Raw genomic sequence first — 20452 nt, 5'->3', positions numbered from 1 at the left:
TTTTAAATGAAACAGTAGAAGCCGTATCGCCCCCTACGCTTCCTGTAGTGTACTACAGTCTGTCAGAGCGACTGTGTGGATCATCTGAACATTATAGAGCTTTTTAAATGAAACAGTAGAAGCCGTATCGCCCCCTACGCTTCCTGTAGTGTACTACAGTCTGTCAGAGCGACTGTGTGGATCATCTGAACATTATAGAGCTTTTTAAATGAAACAGTAGAAGCCGTATCGCCCCCTACGCTTCCTGTAGTGTACTACAGTCTGTCAGAGCGACTGTGTGGATCATCTGAACATTATAGAGCTTTTTAAATGAAACAGTAGAAGCCGTATCGCCCCCTACGCTTCCTGTAGTGTACTACAGTCTGTCAGAGCGACTGTGTGGATCATCTGAACATTATAGAGCTTTTTAAATGAAACAGTAGAAGCCGTATCGCCCCCTACGCTTCCTGTAGTGTACTACAGTCTGTCAGAGCGACTGTGTGGATCATCTGAACATTATAGAGCTTTTTAAATGAAACAGTAGAAGCCGTATCGCCCCCTACGCTTCCTGTAGTGTACTACAGTCTGTCAGAGCGACTGTGTGGATCATCTGAACATTATAGAGCTTTTTAAATGAAACAGTAGAAGCCGTATCGCCCCCTACGCTTCCTGTAGTGTACTACAGTCTGTCAGAGCGACTGTGTGGATCATCTGAACATTATAGAGCTTTTTAAATGAAACAGTAGAAGCCGTATCGCCCCCTACGCTTCCTGTAGTGTACTACAGTCTGTCAGAGCGACTGTGTGGATCATCTGAACATTATAGAGCTTTTTAAATGAAACAGTAGAAGCCGTATCGCCCCCTACGCTTCCTGTAGTGTACTACAGTCTGTCAGAGCGACTGTGTGGATCATCTGAACATTATAGAGCTTTTTAAATGAAACAGTAGAAGCCGTATCGCCCCCTACGCTTCCTGTAGTGTACTACAGTCTGTCAGAGCGACTGTGTGGATCATCTGAACATTATAGAGCTTTTTAAATGAAACAGTAGAAGCCGTATCGCCCCCTACGCTTCCTGTAGTGTACTACAGTCTGTCAGAGCGACTGTGTGGATCATCTGAACATTATAGAGCTTTTTAAATGAAACAGTAGAAGCCGTATCGCCCCCTACGCTTCCTGTAGTGTACTACAGTCTGTCAGAGCGACTGTGTGGATCATCTGAACATTATAGAGCTTTTTAAATGAAACAGTAGAAGCCGTATCGCCCCCTACGCTTCCTGTAGTGTACTACAGTCTGTCAGAGCGACTGTGTGGATCATCTGAACATTATAGAGCTTTTTAAATGAAACAGTAGAAGCCGTATCGCCCCCTACGCTTCCTGTAGTGTACTACAGTCTGTCAGAGCGACTGTGTGGATCATCTGAACATTATAGAGCTTTTTAAATGAAACAGTAGAAGCCGTATCGCCCCCTACGCTTCCTGTAGTGTACTACAGTCTGTCAGAGCGACTGTGTGGATCATCTGAACATTATAGAGCTTTTTAAATGAAACAGTAGAAGCCGTATCGCCCCCTACGCTTCCTGTAGTGTACTACAGTCTGTCAGAGCGACTGTGTGGATCATCTGAACATTATAGAGCTTTTTAAATGAAACAGTAGAAGCCGTATCGCCCCCTACGCTTCCTGTAGTGTACTACAGTCTGTCAGAGCGACTGTGTGGATCATCTGAACATTATAGAGCTTTTTAAATGAAACAGTAGAAGCCGTATCGCCCCCTACGCTTCCTGTAGTGTACTACAGTCTGTCAGAGCGACTGTGTGGATCATCTGAACATTATAGAGCTTTTTAAATGAAACAGTAGAAGCCGTATCGCCCCCTACGCTTCCTGTAGTGTACTACAGTCTGTCAGAGCGACTGTGTGGATCATCTGAACATTATAGAGCTTTTTAAATGAAACAGTAGAAGCCGTATCGCCCCCTACGCTTCCTGTAGTGTACTACAGTCTGTCAGAGCGACTGTGTGGATCATCTGAACATTATAGAGCTTTTTAAATGAAACAGTAGAAGCCGTATCGCCCCCTACGCTTCCTGTAGTGTACTACAGTCTGTCAGAGCGACTGTGTGGATCATCTGAACATTATAGAGCTTTTTAAATGAAACAGTAGAAGCCGTATCGCCCCCTACGCTTCCTGTAGTGTACTACAGTCTGTCAGAGCGACTGTGTGGATCATCTGAACATTATAGAGCTTTTTAAATGAAACAGTAGAAGCCGTATCGCCCCCTACGCTTCCTGTAGTGTACTACAGTCTGTCAGAGCGACTGTGTGGATCATCTGAACATTATAGAGCTTTTTAAATGAAACAGTAGAAGCCGTATCGCCCCCTACGCTTCCTGTAGTGTACTACAGTCTGTCAGAGCGACTGTGTGGATCATCTGAACATTATAGAGCTTTTTAAATGAAACAGTAGAAGCCGTATCGCCCCCTACGCTTCCTGTAGTGTATTACAGTCTGTCAGAGCGACTGTGTGGCTCATCTGAACATTATAGAGCTTTTTAAATGAAACAGTAGAAGCCGTATCGCCCCCTACGCTTCCTGTAGTGTATTACAGTCTGTCAGAGCGACTGTGTGGCTCATCTGAACATTATAGAGCTTTTTAAATGAAACAGTAGAAGCCGTATCGCCCCCTACGCTTCCTGTAGTGTATTACAGTCTGTCAGAGCGACTGTGTGGCTCATCTGAACATTATAGAGCTTTTTAAATGAAACAGTAGAAGCCGTATCGCCCCCTACGCTTCCTGTAGTGTATTACAGTCTGTCAGAGCGACTGTGTGGCTCATCTGAACATTATAGAGCTTTTTAAATGAAACCGTAGAAGCCGTATCGCCCCCTACGCTTCCTGTAGTGTATTACAGTCTGTCAGAGCGACTGTGTGGCTCATCTGAACATTATAGAGCTTTTTAAATGAAACCGTAGAAGCCGTATCGCCCCCTACGCTTCCTGTAGTGTATTACAGTCTGTCAGAGCGACTGTGTGGCTCATCTGAACATTATAGAGCTTTTTAAATGAAACCGTAGAAGCCGTATCGCCCCCTACGCTTCCTGTAGTGTATTACAGTCTGTCAGAGCGACTGTGTGGCTCATCTGAACATTATAGAGCTTTTTAAATGAAACCGTAGAAGCCGTATCGCCCCCTACGCTTCCTGTAGTGTATTACAGTCTGTCAGAGCGACTGTGTGGATCATATGAACATTATAGAGCTTTTTAAATGAAACAGTAGAAGCCGTATCGCCCCCTACGCTTCCTGTAGTGTATTACAGTCTGTCAGAGCGACTGTGTGGATCATCTGAACATTATAGAGCTTTTTAAATGAAACCGTAGAAGCCGTATCGCCCCCTACGCTTCCTGTAGTGTATTACAGTCTGTCAGAGCGACTGTGTGGATCATCTGAACATTATAGAGCTTTTTAAATGAAACCGTAGAAGCCGTATCGCCCCCTACGCTTCCTGTAGTGTATTACAGTCTGTCAGAGCGACTGTGTGGATCATCTGAACATTATAGAGCTTTTTAAATGAAACCGTAGAAGCCGTATCGCCCCCTACGCTTCCTGTAGTGTATTACAGTCTGTCAGAGCGACTGTGTGGATCATCTGAACATTATAGAGCTTTTTAAATGAAACAGTAGAAGCCGTATCGCCCCCTACGCTTCCTGTAGTGTATTACAGTCTGTCAGAGCGACTGTGTGGATCATCTGAACATTATAGAGCTTTTTAAATGAAACAGTAGAAGCCGTATCGCCCCCTACGCTTCCTGTAGTGTATTACAGTCTGTCAGAGCGACTGTGTGGATCATCTGAACATTATAGAGCTTTTTAAATGAAACAGTAGAAGCCGTATCGCCCCCTACGCTTCCTGTAGTGTATTACAGTCTGTCAGAGCGACTGTGTGGATCATCTGAACATTATAGAGCTTTTTAAATGAAACAGTAGAAGCCGTATCGCCCCCTACGCTTCCTGTAGTGTATTACAGTCTGTCAGAGCGACTGTGTGGATCATCTGAACATTATAGAGCTTTTTAAATGAAACAGTAGAAGCCGTATCGCCCCCTACGCTTCCTGTAGTGTATTACAGTCTGTCAGAGCGACTGTGTGGATCATCTGAACATTATAGAGCTTTTTAAATGAAACAGTAGAAGCCGTATCGCCCCCTACGCTTCCTGTAGTGTATTACAGTCTGTCAGAGCGACTGTGTGGATCATCTGAACATTATAGAGCTTTTTAAATGAAACAGTAGAAGCCGTATCGCCCCCTACGCTTCCTGTAGTGTATTACAGTCTGTCAGAGCGACTGTGTGGATCATCTGAACATTATAGAGCTTTTTAAATGAAACAGTAGAAGCCGTATCGCCCCCTACGCTTCCTGTAGTGTATTACAGTCTGTCAGAGCGACTGTGTGGATCATCTGAACATTATAGAGCTTTTTAAATGAAACAGTAGAAGCCGTATCGCCCCCTACGCTTCCTGTAGTGTATTACAGTCTGTCAGAGCGACTGTGTGGATCATCTGAACATTATAGAGCTTTTTAAATGAAACAGTAGAAGCCGTATCGCCCCCTACGCTTCCTGTAGTGTATTACAGTCTGTCAGAGCGACTGTGTGGATCATCTGAACATTATAGAGCTTTTTATATGAAACAGTAGATGCCGTATCGCCCCCTACGCTTCCTGTAGTGTATTACAGTCTGTCAGAGCGACTGTGTGGATCATATGAACATTATAGAGCTTTTTAAATGAAACAGTAGAAGCCGTATCGCCCCCTACGCTTCCTGTAGTGTATTACAGTCTGTCAGAGCGACTGTGTGGATCATATGAACATTATAGAGCTTTTTAAATGAAATAGTAGAAGCCGTATCGCCCCCTACGCTTCCTGTAGTGTATTACAGTCTGTTCTCCTGGTCAGTTCTGTGTCTAATCTGGATTAGTGTGCAGTGCTCTGACCTGCAGTGTATATGCCAGTCGGGAGCCGTAGCTGCAGCGCAGGACGATGCGGGAGGCTGTGGTGTTGATGCTGTAACCCAGCAGGTGCACCAGGTTTACAGGTATAATCTCCTCCTTCAGCGGAGGAAACCCAGAACCCAGGCGCAGCCGGAGATCAGGCACACGGAATAACACACGCCATTCACGCAGCGTGTCGTCCTACAACAGACAAGTTGCATTTTATGCTTACCGTGCTGCTTTAACAGCCAAATAAAGACGTCAGTGCTTAAGCACTAGTTCAGGCACTGTTTACAGCAGAAGTACATGTCCTTACTGCAGGAGCTGGAGTGACCCACTCGGTTCCTCGGTGATTATCAGCAGGAACCCGTTTCTCCACAGAAACCTGCACACAGCGGTTTGATGAACAGTGCAGTTGTTATACAGTACAGTTTTGTGATGCACTAGAAAACATTTTCTGTGGCTGTGAGCACCTCCATGTAGTTGTTCTCACAGACAACCTCTCGGGGGCGCCACGGCTCCGCAAGGCTACAGGACAGTAGTAGAGGATGGTGGGACATTCCCTCTCCATCGGCACCTTCGTTGACAAACCACAACATCAGCCGGAACTCAGAATCACCCTGCGGAAAAAACGAAACAGGCCATCCGAATCAGCCGCACAGAGAGGCGGCAACCAAAACCAGCCAGTCCAAATCCCCCAATCACTACTCTGTGATGGTCAGTCCTGCAGGTGAGACTGACCTGGTTGTCCACTGTGCAGGCCAGGTATGAAGCACGGAGTGTGAGGTCTCCCCAGGAGTCCCGCTGCAGTGTGTATCCACACTCCGCCGCCCACTGACCGTCAACTGGACGCACACCAGACTCTCCTAACACATACGGAGCAATTATTTATTCTACAGCCGGAAACCGTTTATTCACAGGTCAATTCAGACACAGACTTAGAGAAACTGCAGCACAGATGTTTATATAAACAGAGGAAAACAGATTACCTCGGACCTCAAACCAGAACTTGCTCCCGAGGAAGTGCGACTTTACAGACAGCCAGAAATGACGATCACGGCACTCAGTCTTAAACATTCCTTCAGGAAAGGAGGAAAGAACAGCTTTATTAGTTTTATAGTGTGTTAATGCAGTGACGTCCAGCCCACCTGAATGCACATCTGACCACATCTACTCAAGACAGAAATGAACTGAATATAACTGTCCTGTTTGAACCAGACGAGCTTTCCAATCACAATGCATAAACAACAAAAACAATCAGTAAAGAAAGTGAAGTAGAACAGCTTGTGCAATAACACAAACGTCATCTTCACACCCAGAGCAGGGTTTGGATTAATCTTTGCTTAAAGGAGTTTTGTGAGTGAAATATATTATATATATATATATATATATATATATATATATATATATATATATATATATATATATATATATATATATATATATATATATATAGAGAGAGAGAGAGAGAGAGAGAGATCTGCTGTCAGAACAAAACCTACCTCCATTTTTATTGTTTTTCTGTTTTTGACATCATTTAGAAGTACCTATTGCCCTTTATGTTGGTTGTAAATTTCACAATGAATGGACCAAAATGACTTGGAAAGACGTCTGGTTCCATTGACTTACATTAAAATGAAAGTAGGTTTTTCCCTCTCCTGTAAAGTTACTATTTTGAAGATGAGGTTTTGTTCCAACAACAGTGAGAGATTTAAAAAAAAAAAAAAAAATTATATATATATATATATATATATATATATATATATATATATATATATATATATATATATATAGAGGGGGGGGGGTCTCAGCTGTAATAGTATGTTGAACTAACTAAGATCATGATGCAAGAAAATGGGGAAACTGCTTAACTCCAATGTCAGTGTTTTATCTGACCAGGGTCAGTCTGTGTCCCACTGCTCCCTGTATCTCCCACACAGAAGCAGTAAAGATAAGCCTGAGCTGCTCTGAGATAAGGCCGGATAACGGCTGGGGTTGCCCTGTAAGAGCTGGAGGGGATAATCAGGCAGTAAAGCTGGGAATTTAAACTCTGGTGATGTGCTTACCGGTCAGCGCAGAGCGAACCAGAGTCACAGAGAACAAGCCGAACAAAACGACGCTGGAAAAAGAGGAAAGCGCAGGTTACTGGGCTCATACTGGGTCACTAGCAGGACTAGAGGTGAACAGTGCACAGCAGACCGAGGACTTTAACTAAACTACAGCTCAGTATTGATCTGGACTAAGACCAGACGACAGGGAGACACTCACCAAAACATGTTCTCATCACGCATTTTAAACTAAGCCAATATAATATAATACACAAACATAAACGTTGGTGAGTGTGTTCCTCAGAAACGAGCTCTAAAGCCAGAACTGCCTCAAACTGAAGCTTCTGATGTTCACACACCTGACAGGTGAGTCCCGCTAATTAACCTGCAGGGCCACGTGACCAGCTGACGGTCAGACCAGCTGGTTTAACACTGCGAGGAAGCTGGACATCGAGCAAAAGTCACGAAATAAACCCAAATGAGTCCAAATCAGCTAAATCAACACATCGGAAACGAAGCTTGTCGCGCGCGCAGGGGGTTTACGGGGGGTTATTATCGTGTGGACGAGCTTTGAGGTGGATGAGGGGAAAATATTGACGTTTTACGATGATTTTAGACAAAAACAACCATTTTTTGATCGCCCACGTGACCTGACGCTGCCGCGCGAGTCACGTGAGCGGGTGACGTCAGCGCAAACAAACATGGAGGCGGTGGTGGATGAGGTCGTAGCTCCTGAAGACCTGGAGGTAAAAATGCTGAATAACTCTATTAAACTGGGCTGAGAGACGGGCTGTGGTCCTGTAGCGCTCCCGGGTCTGCAGTATAAGCCACAGTGTGGCTGACGCCGCAGGGCTGAGGGGCTCATGATGTTCTGCTGCTCTGATTGCAGAAGTTTGAGAAGAAGTACAGCGCGGAACTGGCGAGGGGTTCTGCTTCCAAAGACTCTGCCTTCGAGTACGCGTGGTGTCTGATCCGGAGCCGGTCCAGCTCAGATATTCAAAAAGGCATCGGGCTGCTGGACGGTGAGAAACGGTGTACACACACACACACACACACACACACATACACACACATACACACACATACATATACTCATACACTCATACACACCCACACATACATACATACATATATACATACATACATATACTCATACACACATACTCATACACACACATACATATATACGTATATACACACACAGTGTACACATACTTTGAATAGAGTCCTCACTGACCGCTTTCAAACACCTACCTTCTACTTCCACCAACTGGCCACTTTATTAGAAACACCTATCTTGTGCTTCCACTAACTGGCCACTGATGAAGGTCTAGAGGAGAACTAATACAAGCTGTACATCAGCAAATGTTCTACAGTCTGTAACTAAACACCTGCAAGACAGAGCTGCTATAAATGTTTCTGATAAAGTGGCCGGGGGAATGGGTGTATAACCTGCTTTATTTCCTTCTTTCACCAGATCTCATTCACAAAGGGGCCAAAGATGATCAGAGGGATTATTTATTCTACCTGGCTGTTGGAAACTACAAACTAAAGGTGATGATAAATAATCCAAAACACAAATAAACCCCACCATTGTTGACTCTGACCTGATTACTGACCTGTTTTTGTGTTTTATCTCCTGCCCGTCCTGCAGGAGTATGAGAGAGCGCTGAAGTACATCAGGGTTTTACTGAAGAACGAGCCGGGTAACACGCAGGCCCTGGAGTTGGAGAAACTCATCAACAAGGCCATGAAGAGAGGTCAGAAACATCTCTACAACAACGCTAAATGACTCGGTTTATATCACAATACCTACATTTAGAGTCGGTTATTCATTCAGCCTAACGAGAAACTGTAGAACGGACTCGGTTTATATCACAATACCTTCATTTAGAGTCGGTTATTCATTCAGCCTAATGAGAAACTGTAGAACGGACTCGGTTTATATCACAATACCTACATTTAGAGTCGGTTATTCATTCAGCCTAATGAGAAACTGTAGAACGGACTCGGTTTATATCACAATACCTACATTTAGAGTCGGTTATTCATTCAGTCTAACGAGAAACTGTAGAACGGACTCGGTTTATATCACAATACCTACATTTAGAGTCGGTTATTCATTCAGCCTAATGAGAAACTGTAGAACGGACTCGGTTTATATCACAATACCTACATTTAGAGTCGGTTATTCATTCAGTCTAACGAGAAACTGTAGAACAGACTCGGTTTATATCACAATACCTACATTTAGAGCCGGTTATTCATTCAGCCTAATGAGAAACTGTAGAACAGACTCGGTTTATATCACAATACCTACATTTAGAGTCGGTTATTCATTCAGTCTAATGAGAAACTGTAGAACGGACTCGGTTTATATCACAATACCTACATTTAGAGTCGGTTATTCATTCAGTCTAATGAGAAACTGTAGAACGGACTCGGTTTATATCACAATACCTACATTTAGAGTCGGTTATTCATTCAGCCTAATGAGAAACTGTAGAACGGACTCGGTTTATATCACAATACCTACATTTAGAGCCGGTTATTCATTCAGTCTAATGAGAAACTGTAGAACGGACTCGGTTTATATCACAATACCTACATTTAGAGTCGGTTATTCATTCAGCCTAATGAGAAACTGTAGAACGGACTCGTTTATATCACAATACCTACATTTAGAGTCGGTTATTCATTCAGTCTAATGAGAAACTGTAGAACAGACTCGGTTTATATCACAATACCTACATTTAGAGCCGGTTATTCATTCAGCCTAACGAGAAACTGTAGAACGGACTCGGTTTATATCACAATACCTACATTTAGAGTCGGTTATTCATTCAGCCTAACGAGAAACTGTAGAACGGACTCGGTTTATATCACAATACCTACATTTAGAGTCGGTTATTCATTCAGCCTAACGAGAAACTGTAGAACGGACTCGGTTTATATCACAATACCTACATTTAGAGCCGGTTATTCATTCAGTCTAATGAGAAACTGTAGAACGGACTCGGTTTATGTCACAATACCTACATTTAGAGCCGGTTATTCATTCAGTCTAATGAGAAACTGTAGAACGGACTCGGTTTATATCACAATACCTACATTTAGAGCCGGTTATTCATTCAGTCTAATGAGAAACTGTAGAACGGACTCGGTTTATATCACAATACTTACATTTAGAGCCGGTTATTCATTCAGTCTAATGAGAAACTATAGAACGGACTCGGTTTATATCACAATACCTACATTTAGAGCCGGTTATTCATTCAGTCTAATGAGAAACTGTAGAACGGACTCGGTTTATATCACAATACCTACATTTAGAGCCGGTTATTCATTCAGTCTAATGAGAAACTGTAGAACGGACTCGGTTTATATCACAATACCTACATTTAGAGCCGGTTATTCATTCAGCCTAACGAGAAACTGTAGAACGGACTCGGTTTATATCACAATACCTACATTTAGAGTCGGTTATTCATTCAGCCTAACGAGAAACTGTAGAACGGACTCGGTTTATATCACAATACCTACATTTAGAGTCGGTTATTCATTCAGCCTAACGAGAAACTGTAGAACGGACTCGGTTTATATCACAATACCTACATTTAGAGTCGGTTATTCATTCAGCCTAATGAGAAACTGTAGAACGGACTCGGTTTATATCACAATACCTACATTTAGAGTCGGTTATTCATTCAGCCTAATGAGAAACTGTAGAACGGACTCGGTTTATATCACAATACCTACATTTAGAGTCGGTTATTCATTCAGTCTAATGAGAAACTGTAGAACGGACTCGGTTTATATCACAATACCTACATTTAGAGTCGGTTATTCATTCAGTCTAATGAGAAACTGTAGAACGGACTCGGTTTATATCACAATACCTACATTTAGAGTCGGTTATTCATTCAGTCTAATGAGAAACTGTAGAACGGACTCGGTTTATATCACAATACCTACATTTAGAGCCGGTTATTCATTCAGTCTAATGAGAAACTGTAGAACAGACTCGGTTTATATCACAATACCTACATTTAGAGCCGGTTATTCATTCAGCCTAATGAGAAACTGTAGAACGGACTCGGTTTATATCACAATACCTACATTTAGAGTCGGTTATTCATTCAGCCTAATGAGAAACTGTAGAACAGACTCGGTTTATATCACAATACCTACATTTAGAGTCGGTTATTCATTCAGTCTAATGAGAAACTGTAGAACGGACTCGGTTTATATCACAATATCTACATTTAGAGTCGGTTATTCATTCAGTCTAATGAGAAACTGTAGAACGGACTCGGTTTATATCACAATATCTACATTTAGAGCCGGTTATTCATTCAGCCTAACGAGAAACTGTAGAACGGACTCGGTTTATATCACAATACCTACATTTAGAGCCGGTTATTCATTCAGTCTAATGAGAAACTGTAGAACGGACTCGGTTTATATCACAATACCTACATTTAGAGCCGGTTATTCATTCAGCCTAATGAGAAACTGTAGAACGGACTCGGTTTATATCACAATACCTACATTTAGAGCTGGTTATTCATTCAGCCTAATGAGAAACTGTAGAACGGACTCGGTTTATATCACAATACCTACATTTAGAGTCGGTTATTCATTCAGCCTAATGAGAAACTGTAGAACGGACTCGGTTTATATCACAATACCTACATTTAGAGTCGGTTATTCATTCAGCCTAATGAGAAACTGTAGAACGGACTCGGTTTATATCACAATACCTTCATTTAGAGTCGGTTACTCATTCAGCCTAATGAGAAACTGTAGAACAGACTCGGTTTATATCACAATACCTACATTTAGAGTCGGTTATTCATTCAGTCTAATGAGAAACTGTAGAACGGACTCGGTTTATATCACAATACCTACATTTAGAGTCGGTTATTCATTCAGCCTAATGAGAAACTGTAGAACGGACTCGGTTTATATCACAATACCTACATTTAGAGCCGGTGTTAGAACAGGCTGCGTTGTGTCGTATATGCACGTTCTCCTTCAAACTGAAGAACTATTTCATCATGCAAAAAATGTATGTAAGCATGGAAATGGTTCTTTGAGTGTTTATGGTTCTATGTAGAGCCATTGTCTACACTAAGGAACCCTTAAAGAATCATGTTTTCTAAGAGTGTATCTGAGTCGTTCCTAACTACTCAGCTGCAGTAGAACATGGAACATGTGAACACCGTCTTTGACTGTTTAATGTTTTCTGTCTGCAGACGGGCTGGTCGGCATGGCGATAGTGGGAGGAATCGGGCTGGGCGTGGCCGGCCTGGCCGGACTGATCGGCCTGGCTGTGGCTAAGAAAGCTGCATGAGGAAGTGGACGCTGGGTGAATCGTCATAGCCGTCCAGCTGGGGAAGCGTATTTGGGTGGAGCTGCACTGAAGACGTCCTTGCGGCTGGTTTCTGTCGGTGTCAGCCTGTGTCCAGAGATTAATAACCCATAATGCCTTACTCATTATTACCGAGGCAGTTTTACTATATAAACAACAGAGCTTTCCATATACAGTATTAGCATTAGCATTGGCTTTAGCTTAGCTGCCATCATTAAACCCAGAGCATCCTGCTGGATGGATCCGATGGAACCGGACGTTACTGTTTATTCTCTTACGGTTTGGATGTTCTTGTTTATTTGGGATCTTAACTGAAGGGGAACACTGACTGAAACAGGAAGCTGAGTGTTCTCAGAGGTTCAGACGCAGTTGACCAGTCCAGAACCTCATTAACAAATAATAAATGTGTGTTCCTCATTCAGTTCATCCTGATTTCTGCTCTAGCAGTGCCGTGACTCTGTCAGCATCTCTGATCATCTCATGCTGGATTCACTGTTTGTATTACACTCATTCTCTTATTTAACCTGAGAGAAGATCAACAGCCAGACAGAAGCCGTGAACAGCAGAGCTTGGGTTCAGGGTTAGAGGTGGGAGTTTGGGTTCTTCGGGGTTCTGGAAGGCCTGGTTTGAAGTGTTAAAGTGATTATTTTGCTAAAAAGCTGATTGACCTCAAATCGCAGCTGTTCTGTGTCTGAAATTCTGCTTCAGTTTTAGAGGCTAATATAACTGACCAGTAATGGAAGCCAATACTAGTCACTCCGTGATGTGCTGTTGTCTGTAGATGTGGACGCAGCCGTGTGTGTCGCAGCGTGTTGGACAGTGTTCGAGGCATCGTGCTAACTGCAGTATAGTGTTCCACTGCTCTTTAACTGAAACGGGTTAGACCTGATGAATATTCAGCTTTAAATGAAGCCACGCCTCTAGGCTGTAATTACGCACATAGGCCAAGATTATCAGGCAAGGAAGGTGGAGTCTGTATAATATACCAAAATACTCTCGATATTAGTCAGAAACAATGCAACACCTTCACTTCCTTTGAGGTTCTTTCTATTCACGTCACAAATCCGGTCACAAAAAAGACGTTTTCATTATTTAACATTTACAGGCCACCAGGGGGCGACTCTGAATTTATAAAAGAATTTAGTGACTTGGCTGCAAACCTGGCTGTGTGCAGTGATAAAGTAATAATTGTAGGAGGTTTTAATATTCACTTTGAGAAGGTAGACGACCCATTAAAAAGGGCATTTACCTCAATCCTAGACTCTGTTGGTTTTACCCAAAATGCAGCAGGGCCTACACACGACTGTCGTCATACGTTAGATTTAGTTTTGACACGAGGTCTTAACATAGACAAGCTTAATATCCTACCGCAAACCACAGCGATCTCCGACTATTACCTAATTTCATATGAGCTACGACTCAGCCATAATATATATACGTCCCCTCGTTATTCAACAAAGCGCTCAATAAAACCTTTTACTGCCCTACAATTTATAGAAAATCTCCCAGAGTTATCAACCCCAGTCTCCACTCCATCAGACCCAATGGAACTAGATTTACTAACCGATTATTTAGAAAATACCTTACGATCCACTTTAGAAAATGTGGCCCCACTTAAAATAAAAAGAATAAGGCAGAAAAAGCCGCGTGGTACAACGATAAAACCTGGACCTTAAAACAAACAGCTCGGAAATTAGAGCGGAAATGGCGTCAAACCAAGCTGGAAGTGTTCCACACTGCCTGGAAGGACGGCCTTATAGAGGATAGAAATGCCCTCACTGAAGCTCGCTCAGCATATCTGGCCTCGCTGATCGAGAATAATAAGTATAATCCTAATAATTTCCCAAATCACACAAAATCAGGCAGGTACTGAACCAGAAATCCCAGCAACTCTCACCAGTGAAGTTTTTATGGACTTCTTTAATAATAAAATTGAAAATATTAGACGACAAATTCAACCCACAGTATCAAATTCAAATCCAGCTTTGCTGCCATCTGACTTGGCTGATATAGAACAAAACACAGCTGTAGAAAAGAGCCTGGAAACCTTTTACCCCCTCCCACAGCTGGAGCTAGAGAAGATGATCTCTTCTGCAAATTACACAACCTGCACACTCGATGCAATTCCATCAAAATTACTCAAAGAAGTCCTGCCAGTTATTATAAACCCTATCTCAACTATAGTAAACTCGTCCCTTAGTCTGGGCCATGTTCCCAAAGCTTTTAAACTAGCAGTTATCAAACCTCTGATCAAGAAACCAAATCTTGATGTCGCCGTTTTGTCCAATTACAGGCCTGTTTCTAACTTACCGTTTATATCTAAGATCTTAGAAAAAGCTGTGGCCCAACAACTTAGTTCATATCTACATAAGAACCATATATATGAAAAATTCCAGTCTGGATTCAGGCCACACCACAGCACTGAGACGCTCTAGTTAAGATAACTAATGATCTTCTTCTTGCCTTTGATCAAGGCTACATATCTCTCTTAGTGCTACTTGACCTCAGCGCGGCTTTTGATACAATAGACCACAATATTCTCCTAGAAAGGTTAGAAAACATGGTTGGAGTCACAGGGACGGCCCTATCATGGTTCAGATCTTACCTATCAGAACGTTATCAGTTCGTTAGGGTAAACAATTTATCTTCCACTTATTCAAAAGTGAGATATGGAGTTCCGCAGGGCTCTATATTAGGACCTTTATTATTTACCCTATACATGTTACCGTTAGGCACAGTTATAAGTAACCATGGCGTAAACTTTCATTGTTATGCAGACGATACTCAACTGTACAGATCATTATTACTATTACTATAATTGCTAGTATATAATAACTAATATAATAATTGCTAAATTTCCTTCGGGATCAATAAAGTATCTATCTATCTACCGACCTACTGACCGACCGACCAAACGACCGCTATTAATATTAGTAGTATAATCATTTGTATATAATCTGACCAGAGGAGGACGGGTCCCCCCTGGTGAGCCTGGTTCATCCCAAGGTTTCTTCCTCAGTTCTGAGGGAGGTTCTCCTTGCCACTGTTGCCCCTGGCTTGCCCACCGGGGGGGTTTTACATTCTTGTTAAAACTCTGTCTTTTCTGGAATTCTGTGAAGCTGCTTTGTGACAACATCCATTGTAAAACGAGCTACAAATAAATTTGATTTGACTTGACTTTAGCAGCATTAGCCCCAGGCTAACTAAAGACACCAGACATGTTCCATCTTCAGCTACAGCTGGAGTCAGTGGGGATTATTGCTTTACTACTGGAAGCTGTTGCTTTTGTAAAGAGGTACATGATGGGAAACTGTGTTTTTGACTCAGCAGAAACGTCTGAAAGAGCTAGAAGTGTAGTTCCTTTAAACAGTCCACAGGGGGCACCTTCATATCTGCATGTTCAGGTTTAGTAGTGCAGTTTTAACAGAAATGAGACCACATTTACATACATATACATACATATTGCTTTGGTCAAACAAAACCTAGTTTCTCCATTTTTGTTGATTTTCAGTTTTTGACTATTTGAAAACGGCTGTTAATCTTTAGATTGTGTGTAAATTTCAGGATGAATGGACCAATAGGAATGGCCCAAAATGACTTTGGGGGGGGGGATTCTGGATCCATTAACTTCCATTAAAAGTAAAGTATGTTTTTTCCCTTCTCCTGTAAAACTACTATTTTGGAGATATGAGGTTTTGTTCTGACAGCAGCAATATATACATTTATATATATATAGCTATGCTATGGAAATCAGCAGTCCTTGTGCTTTTAGATCTGACCGCAGCGTTCAACACAATCGACCACAACATTCTTTTATCGCACCTTGAAGCCTGTTTAGGCATCAAAGGAACAGCCCTTCCGTGGTTCCGCTCATATCTGTCAGGCAGAACCTTCTCAGTATGGGCCAGTACTCCTCCTCTGTGTCCCCTTTGTACTGTGGGGTCCCACAAGCCTCAGTTTTGGCCCCAGTTTTGTTTGCCTTATATATGCTTCCCTTGGGTTCCATTTTAAATATTCAAATATATTTACCAATAGCTGTTGCTGATAGCAAATCTTCCCTGAAAACTCTGACCGATTGCCTGAGTGATGTGCAGTCATGGATGAATGTCAACTTTCTGAGATTAAATAAGAACAAAACAGAAATTGTGGTATTTGGTAATGATCGTCTCCTGCCCAACAAAAACACAGATAGTGCCATTGGCCCACTCTCCTCTCATCGCAGCTCCCATGCAAAAAACTTCGGCGTGATCTGTGATTCAGAGTTTAAATTTGATAAGATGTTAGCTCAGTCGTGAAGACAAGCTATTTTCAGCTCAGACTTCTTGCAAAAATCAAAACTTATCTGCTACAAAGCGAGCTTGAGAGAGCCATCCATGCTTTTATTACATCACGGCTGGACGGCTGCAACTCCCTCTATACCGGTGTGGATCAAGGCGCCTGCAGAATGTTCAAAATGCTGCATCCCGCCTTCTGACCTCAACAAGAAAACGAGAGGACATCACCCCTGTACTGGCCTCCCTGCACTGGCTCCCAGTTGCTTTTAGAATTCATTTTAAAATTTGAATGATTGTTTTTAAATGTTTAAACTGTTTGGCACCGGCATATTTGACAGAACTGCTGCAGCCTTATTGTCCAACCAGAGCTCTAAGGACTGCAGGTCAGCTCCTCCTAGCTGTTCCCAAATCTCGGCTCGTGTCTAGAGGAGACAGAACCTTCTCGGTAGCGGCTCCAAAACTCTGGAACAGTCTGCCTTTAGATGTGCGATCAGCTGAGTCTCTAGAACAGTTTAAAGCTGGTCTAAAACATGTACATGTAAAAAATGTACTTTTTTGGCATTTCACCCAAAGTAGTTCTCTATTTCTTCTTTTATTCTATGTGTAACTTCTTTTTTTATTGAGTTGTTTTCAATTAGTCTTTTTACATTAGTCTGTATTGTGTGATTTTACTGTTTAGATTTTATTTATAATATTCCATATTATTATTGCACTTCGTACAGCACTTTGGACAACTGACATTTTTTAGTGTGCTTTATAAATAAGTCTGACATTGACACTGACATTTGTTAGGGAAGTGAACGTTTATTTTTCTGTGTTGGACAGTTTCGGAGTCTGAAGGTGGAGAATGTTCGTTACGGATCAGAGCTGCTCCGAGTTCGTTACTGATCAGACCTGCTCCGAGTTCGTTACTGATCAGACCTGCTCCGAGTTCGTTACGGAACAGACCTGCTCTGAGTTCATTATTGATCAGACCTGCTCCGAGTTTGTTACTAATCAGACCTGCTGTGAGTTCGTTACTGATCAGACCTGCTCCGAGTTCGTTACTAATCAGACCTGCTGTGAGTTCGTTACAGATCAGACCTGCTCCGAGTTCGTTACTAATCAGACCTGCTGTGAGTTCGTTACAGATCAGACCTGCTCCGAGTTCGTTACTAATCAGACCTGCTGTGAGTTTGTTACAGATCAGACCTGCTCCGAGTTCGTTACTAATCAGACCTGCTGTGAGTTCGTTACTGATCAGACCTGCTGTGAGTTTGTTACGGATCAGACCTGCTCTGAGTTCGTTACGGTTCAGACCTGCTCCGAGTTAATTACGGTTCAGACCTGCTCCGAGTTCGTTACTAATCAGACCTGCTCCGAGTTCGTTACGGTTCAGACCTGCTCTGCGTTCGTTACTGATGAGACCTGCTCTGAGTTCGTTACTGATCAGACCTGCTCCGAGTTCGTTACTGATGAGACCTGCTCCGAGTTCGTTACTGATGAGACCTGCTCCGAGTTCGTTACTGATGAGACCTGCTCCGGGTTCGTTACTGATGAGACCTGCTCCGAGTTCGTTACTGATCAGACCTGCTCCGAGTTCGTTACGGTTCAGACCTGCTGTGAGTTCATTACTGATCAGACCTGCTCCGAGTACGTTACTGATGAGACCTGCTCCGGGTTCGTTACTGATGAGACCTGCTCCGAGTTCGTTACTGATGAGACCTGCTCCGGGTTCGTTACTGATGAGACCTGCTCCGGGTTCGTTACTGATGAGACCTGCTCCGAGTTCGTTACTGATCAGACCTGCTCCGAGTTCGTTACGGTTCAGACCTGCTCCGGGTTCGTTACTGATGAGACCTGCTCCGAGTTCATTACTGATCAGACCTGCTCCGAGTTCGTTACTGATCAGACCTGCTCCGAGTTCGTTACGGTTCAGACCTGCTCCGGGTTCGTTACTGATGAGACCTGCTCCGAGTTCGTTACGGTTCAGACCTGCTCTGCGTTCGTTACTGATGAGACCTGCTCCGAGTTCATTACTGATCAGGGTTTTAACCAGGTTTATTGCTGACTGGCAGCAGTTGAAATCCACAGTCAGCATAACAGATCAATGATTAATGAGTGATTAATGATTAATTAATATCAGCAAACCTTATGTGATATTTAATCATAAATGTTGATCATTTGTGATAATGAGACAAAGTTGATTGTGCTGAACTGAAGCATGAGCATCTGTGTTAAATCAAAAGCTGCACACATATATACCTAATATTTCTCAGATTATCAGATTATTACTGTGGTTATTAAATTTATGTTTAGATCGCGAGTTGATATCATTGCTCTGACAGGCAGATCAACATCCTTCAAATAATAAGCTTTAAATGAACCGTTTGATCAAATGTACACAGTTTTCCATGATTAGCCAAGTTTAGCGCTGAAGCTATGAGGTTAATTTAGCTAATGAACACTAGAAGTCAATAGTCACTGAACTAAAGCCTGAAGGCTTTTCTCCAGAAACAAAGGTCAAAGAACTCCTGTTTCTCTGAAAATACAGAGACTGAACTCTGCCGTTTCTCCAGACTTAAAAACAGAACTCTCTCATTTCTCTGAACATGAAGACTGAACTCTGCCGTTTCTCCAGACTTAAAAACAGAACGCTCTCATTTCTCTGAACATGAAGACTGAACTCTGCCGTTTCTCCAGACTTAAAAACAGAACTCTCTCATTTCTCTGAACATGAAGACTGAACTCTGCCGTTTCTCCAGATATAAAAACAGAACTCTCCCATTTCTCTGAACATGAAGACTGAACTCTGCCGTTTCTCCAGACTTAAAAACAGAACTCTCTCATTTCTCTGAACATAAAGACTGAACTCTGCCGTTTCTCCAGATATAAAAACACAACTCTCTCATTTCTCTGAACATGAAGACTGAACTCTGCCGTTTCTCCAGATATAAAAACAGAACTCTCTCATTTCTCTGAAGATAAAGACTGAACTCTGCCGTTTCTCCAGACTTAAAAACAGAACTCTCTCATTTCTCTGAACATGAAGACTGAACTCTGCCGTTTCTCCAGACTTAAAAACAGAACTCTCTCATTTCTCTGAACATGAAGACTGAACTCTGCCGTTTCTCCAGACTTAAAAACAGAACGCTCTCATTTCTCTGAACATGAAGACTGAACTCTGCCGTTTCTCCAGACTTAAAAACAGAACTCTCTCATTTCTCTGAACATGAAGACTGAACTCTGCCGTTTCTCCAGATATAAAAACAGAACTCTCTCATTTCTCTGAACATAAAGACTGAACTCTGCCGTTTCTCCAGACTTAAAAACAGAACTCTCTCATTTCTCTGAACATAAAGACTGAACTCTGCCGTTTCTCCAGACTTAAAAACAGAACTCTCTCATTTCTCTGAACATGAAGACTGAACTCTGCCGTTTCTCCAGACTTAAAAACAGAACTCTCTCATTTCTCTGAACATGAAGACTGAACTCTGCCGTTTCTCCAGATATAAAAACAGAACTCTCTCATTTCTCTGAACATGAAGACTGAACTCTGCCGTTTCTCCAGACTTAAAAACACAACTCTCTCATTTCTCTGAACATAAAGACTGAACTCTGCCGTTTCTCCAGACTTAAAAACACAACTCTCTCATTTGTCTGAACATAAAGACTGAACTCTGCCATTTCTCCAGACTTAAAAACACAACTCTCTCATTTCTCTGAACATGAAGACTGAACTCTGCCGTTTCTCCAGATATAAAAACAGAACTCTCCCATTTCTCTGAACATGAAGACCGAACTCTGCCGTTTCTCCAG

The 20452-nt window shown here is 42.4% G+C and overlaps 2 protein-coding genes across 7 annotated transcripts in view; one reads left to right on the top strand and one right to left on the bottom strand.

The window, feature by feature from the left end:
* The window catches only part of grk1b (G protein-coupled receptor kinase 1 b), a 105030-nt gene that overhangs the window by 56501 nt on the left and 28077 nt on the right, over positions 1-20452 (bottom strand). For 4 of the 6 annotated variants that reach the window (XM_037533445.1, XM_037533446.1, XM_017688627.1 and 1 more), the window contains exons 1-7: positions 7227-7357; positions 7025-7077; positions 5948-6037; positions 5700-5824; positions 5432-5578; positions 5275-5343; positions 4962-5159 (exon numbers count right to left, since the gene is read on the bottom strand). In XM_037533445.1, the coding sequence (XP_037389342.1) occupies positions 4962-5159; positions 5275-5343; positions 5432-5578; positions 5700-5824; positions 5948-6037; positions 7025-7077; positions 7227-7249 (705 nt within the window). In that variant the 5' untranslated portion in view covers positions 7250-7357. The other 2 variants (XM_017688629.2, XM_037533447.1) reach the window with 2 other exon arrangements.
* On the top strand, positions 7597-12812 carry LOC108415583 (mitochondrial fission 1 protein-like). The gene is made up of 5 exons (XM_017688630.2): positions 7597-7752; positions 7896-8028; positions 8484-8560; positions 8661-8766; positions 12265-12812. The coding sequence occupies exons 1-5, from the start codon at positions 7708-7710 to the stop codon at positions 12360-12362; spliced, it is 459 nt and encodes a 152-aa protein (XP_017544119.1). The 5' UTR covers positions 7597-7707; the 3' UTR covers positions 12363-12812.

The sequence above is a fragment of the Pygocentrus nattereri genome, chromosome 23 (assembly GCF_015220715.1).
Source record: "Pygocentrus nattereri isolate fPygNat1 chromosome 23, fPygNat1.pri, whole genome shotgun sequence".
In the NCBI taxonomy this organism is placed as follows: domain Eukaryota; kingdom Metazoa; phylum Chordata; class Actinopteri; order Characiformes; family Serrasalmidae; genus Pygocentrus; species Pygocentrus nattereri.
Note: the sequence above shows the minus strand (reverse complement) of the source record. Positions and strands in the feature narration are given on the sequence as shown.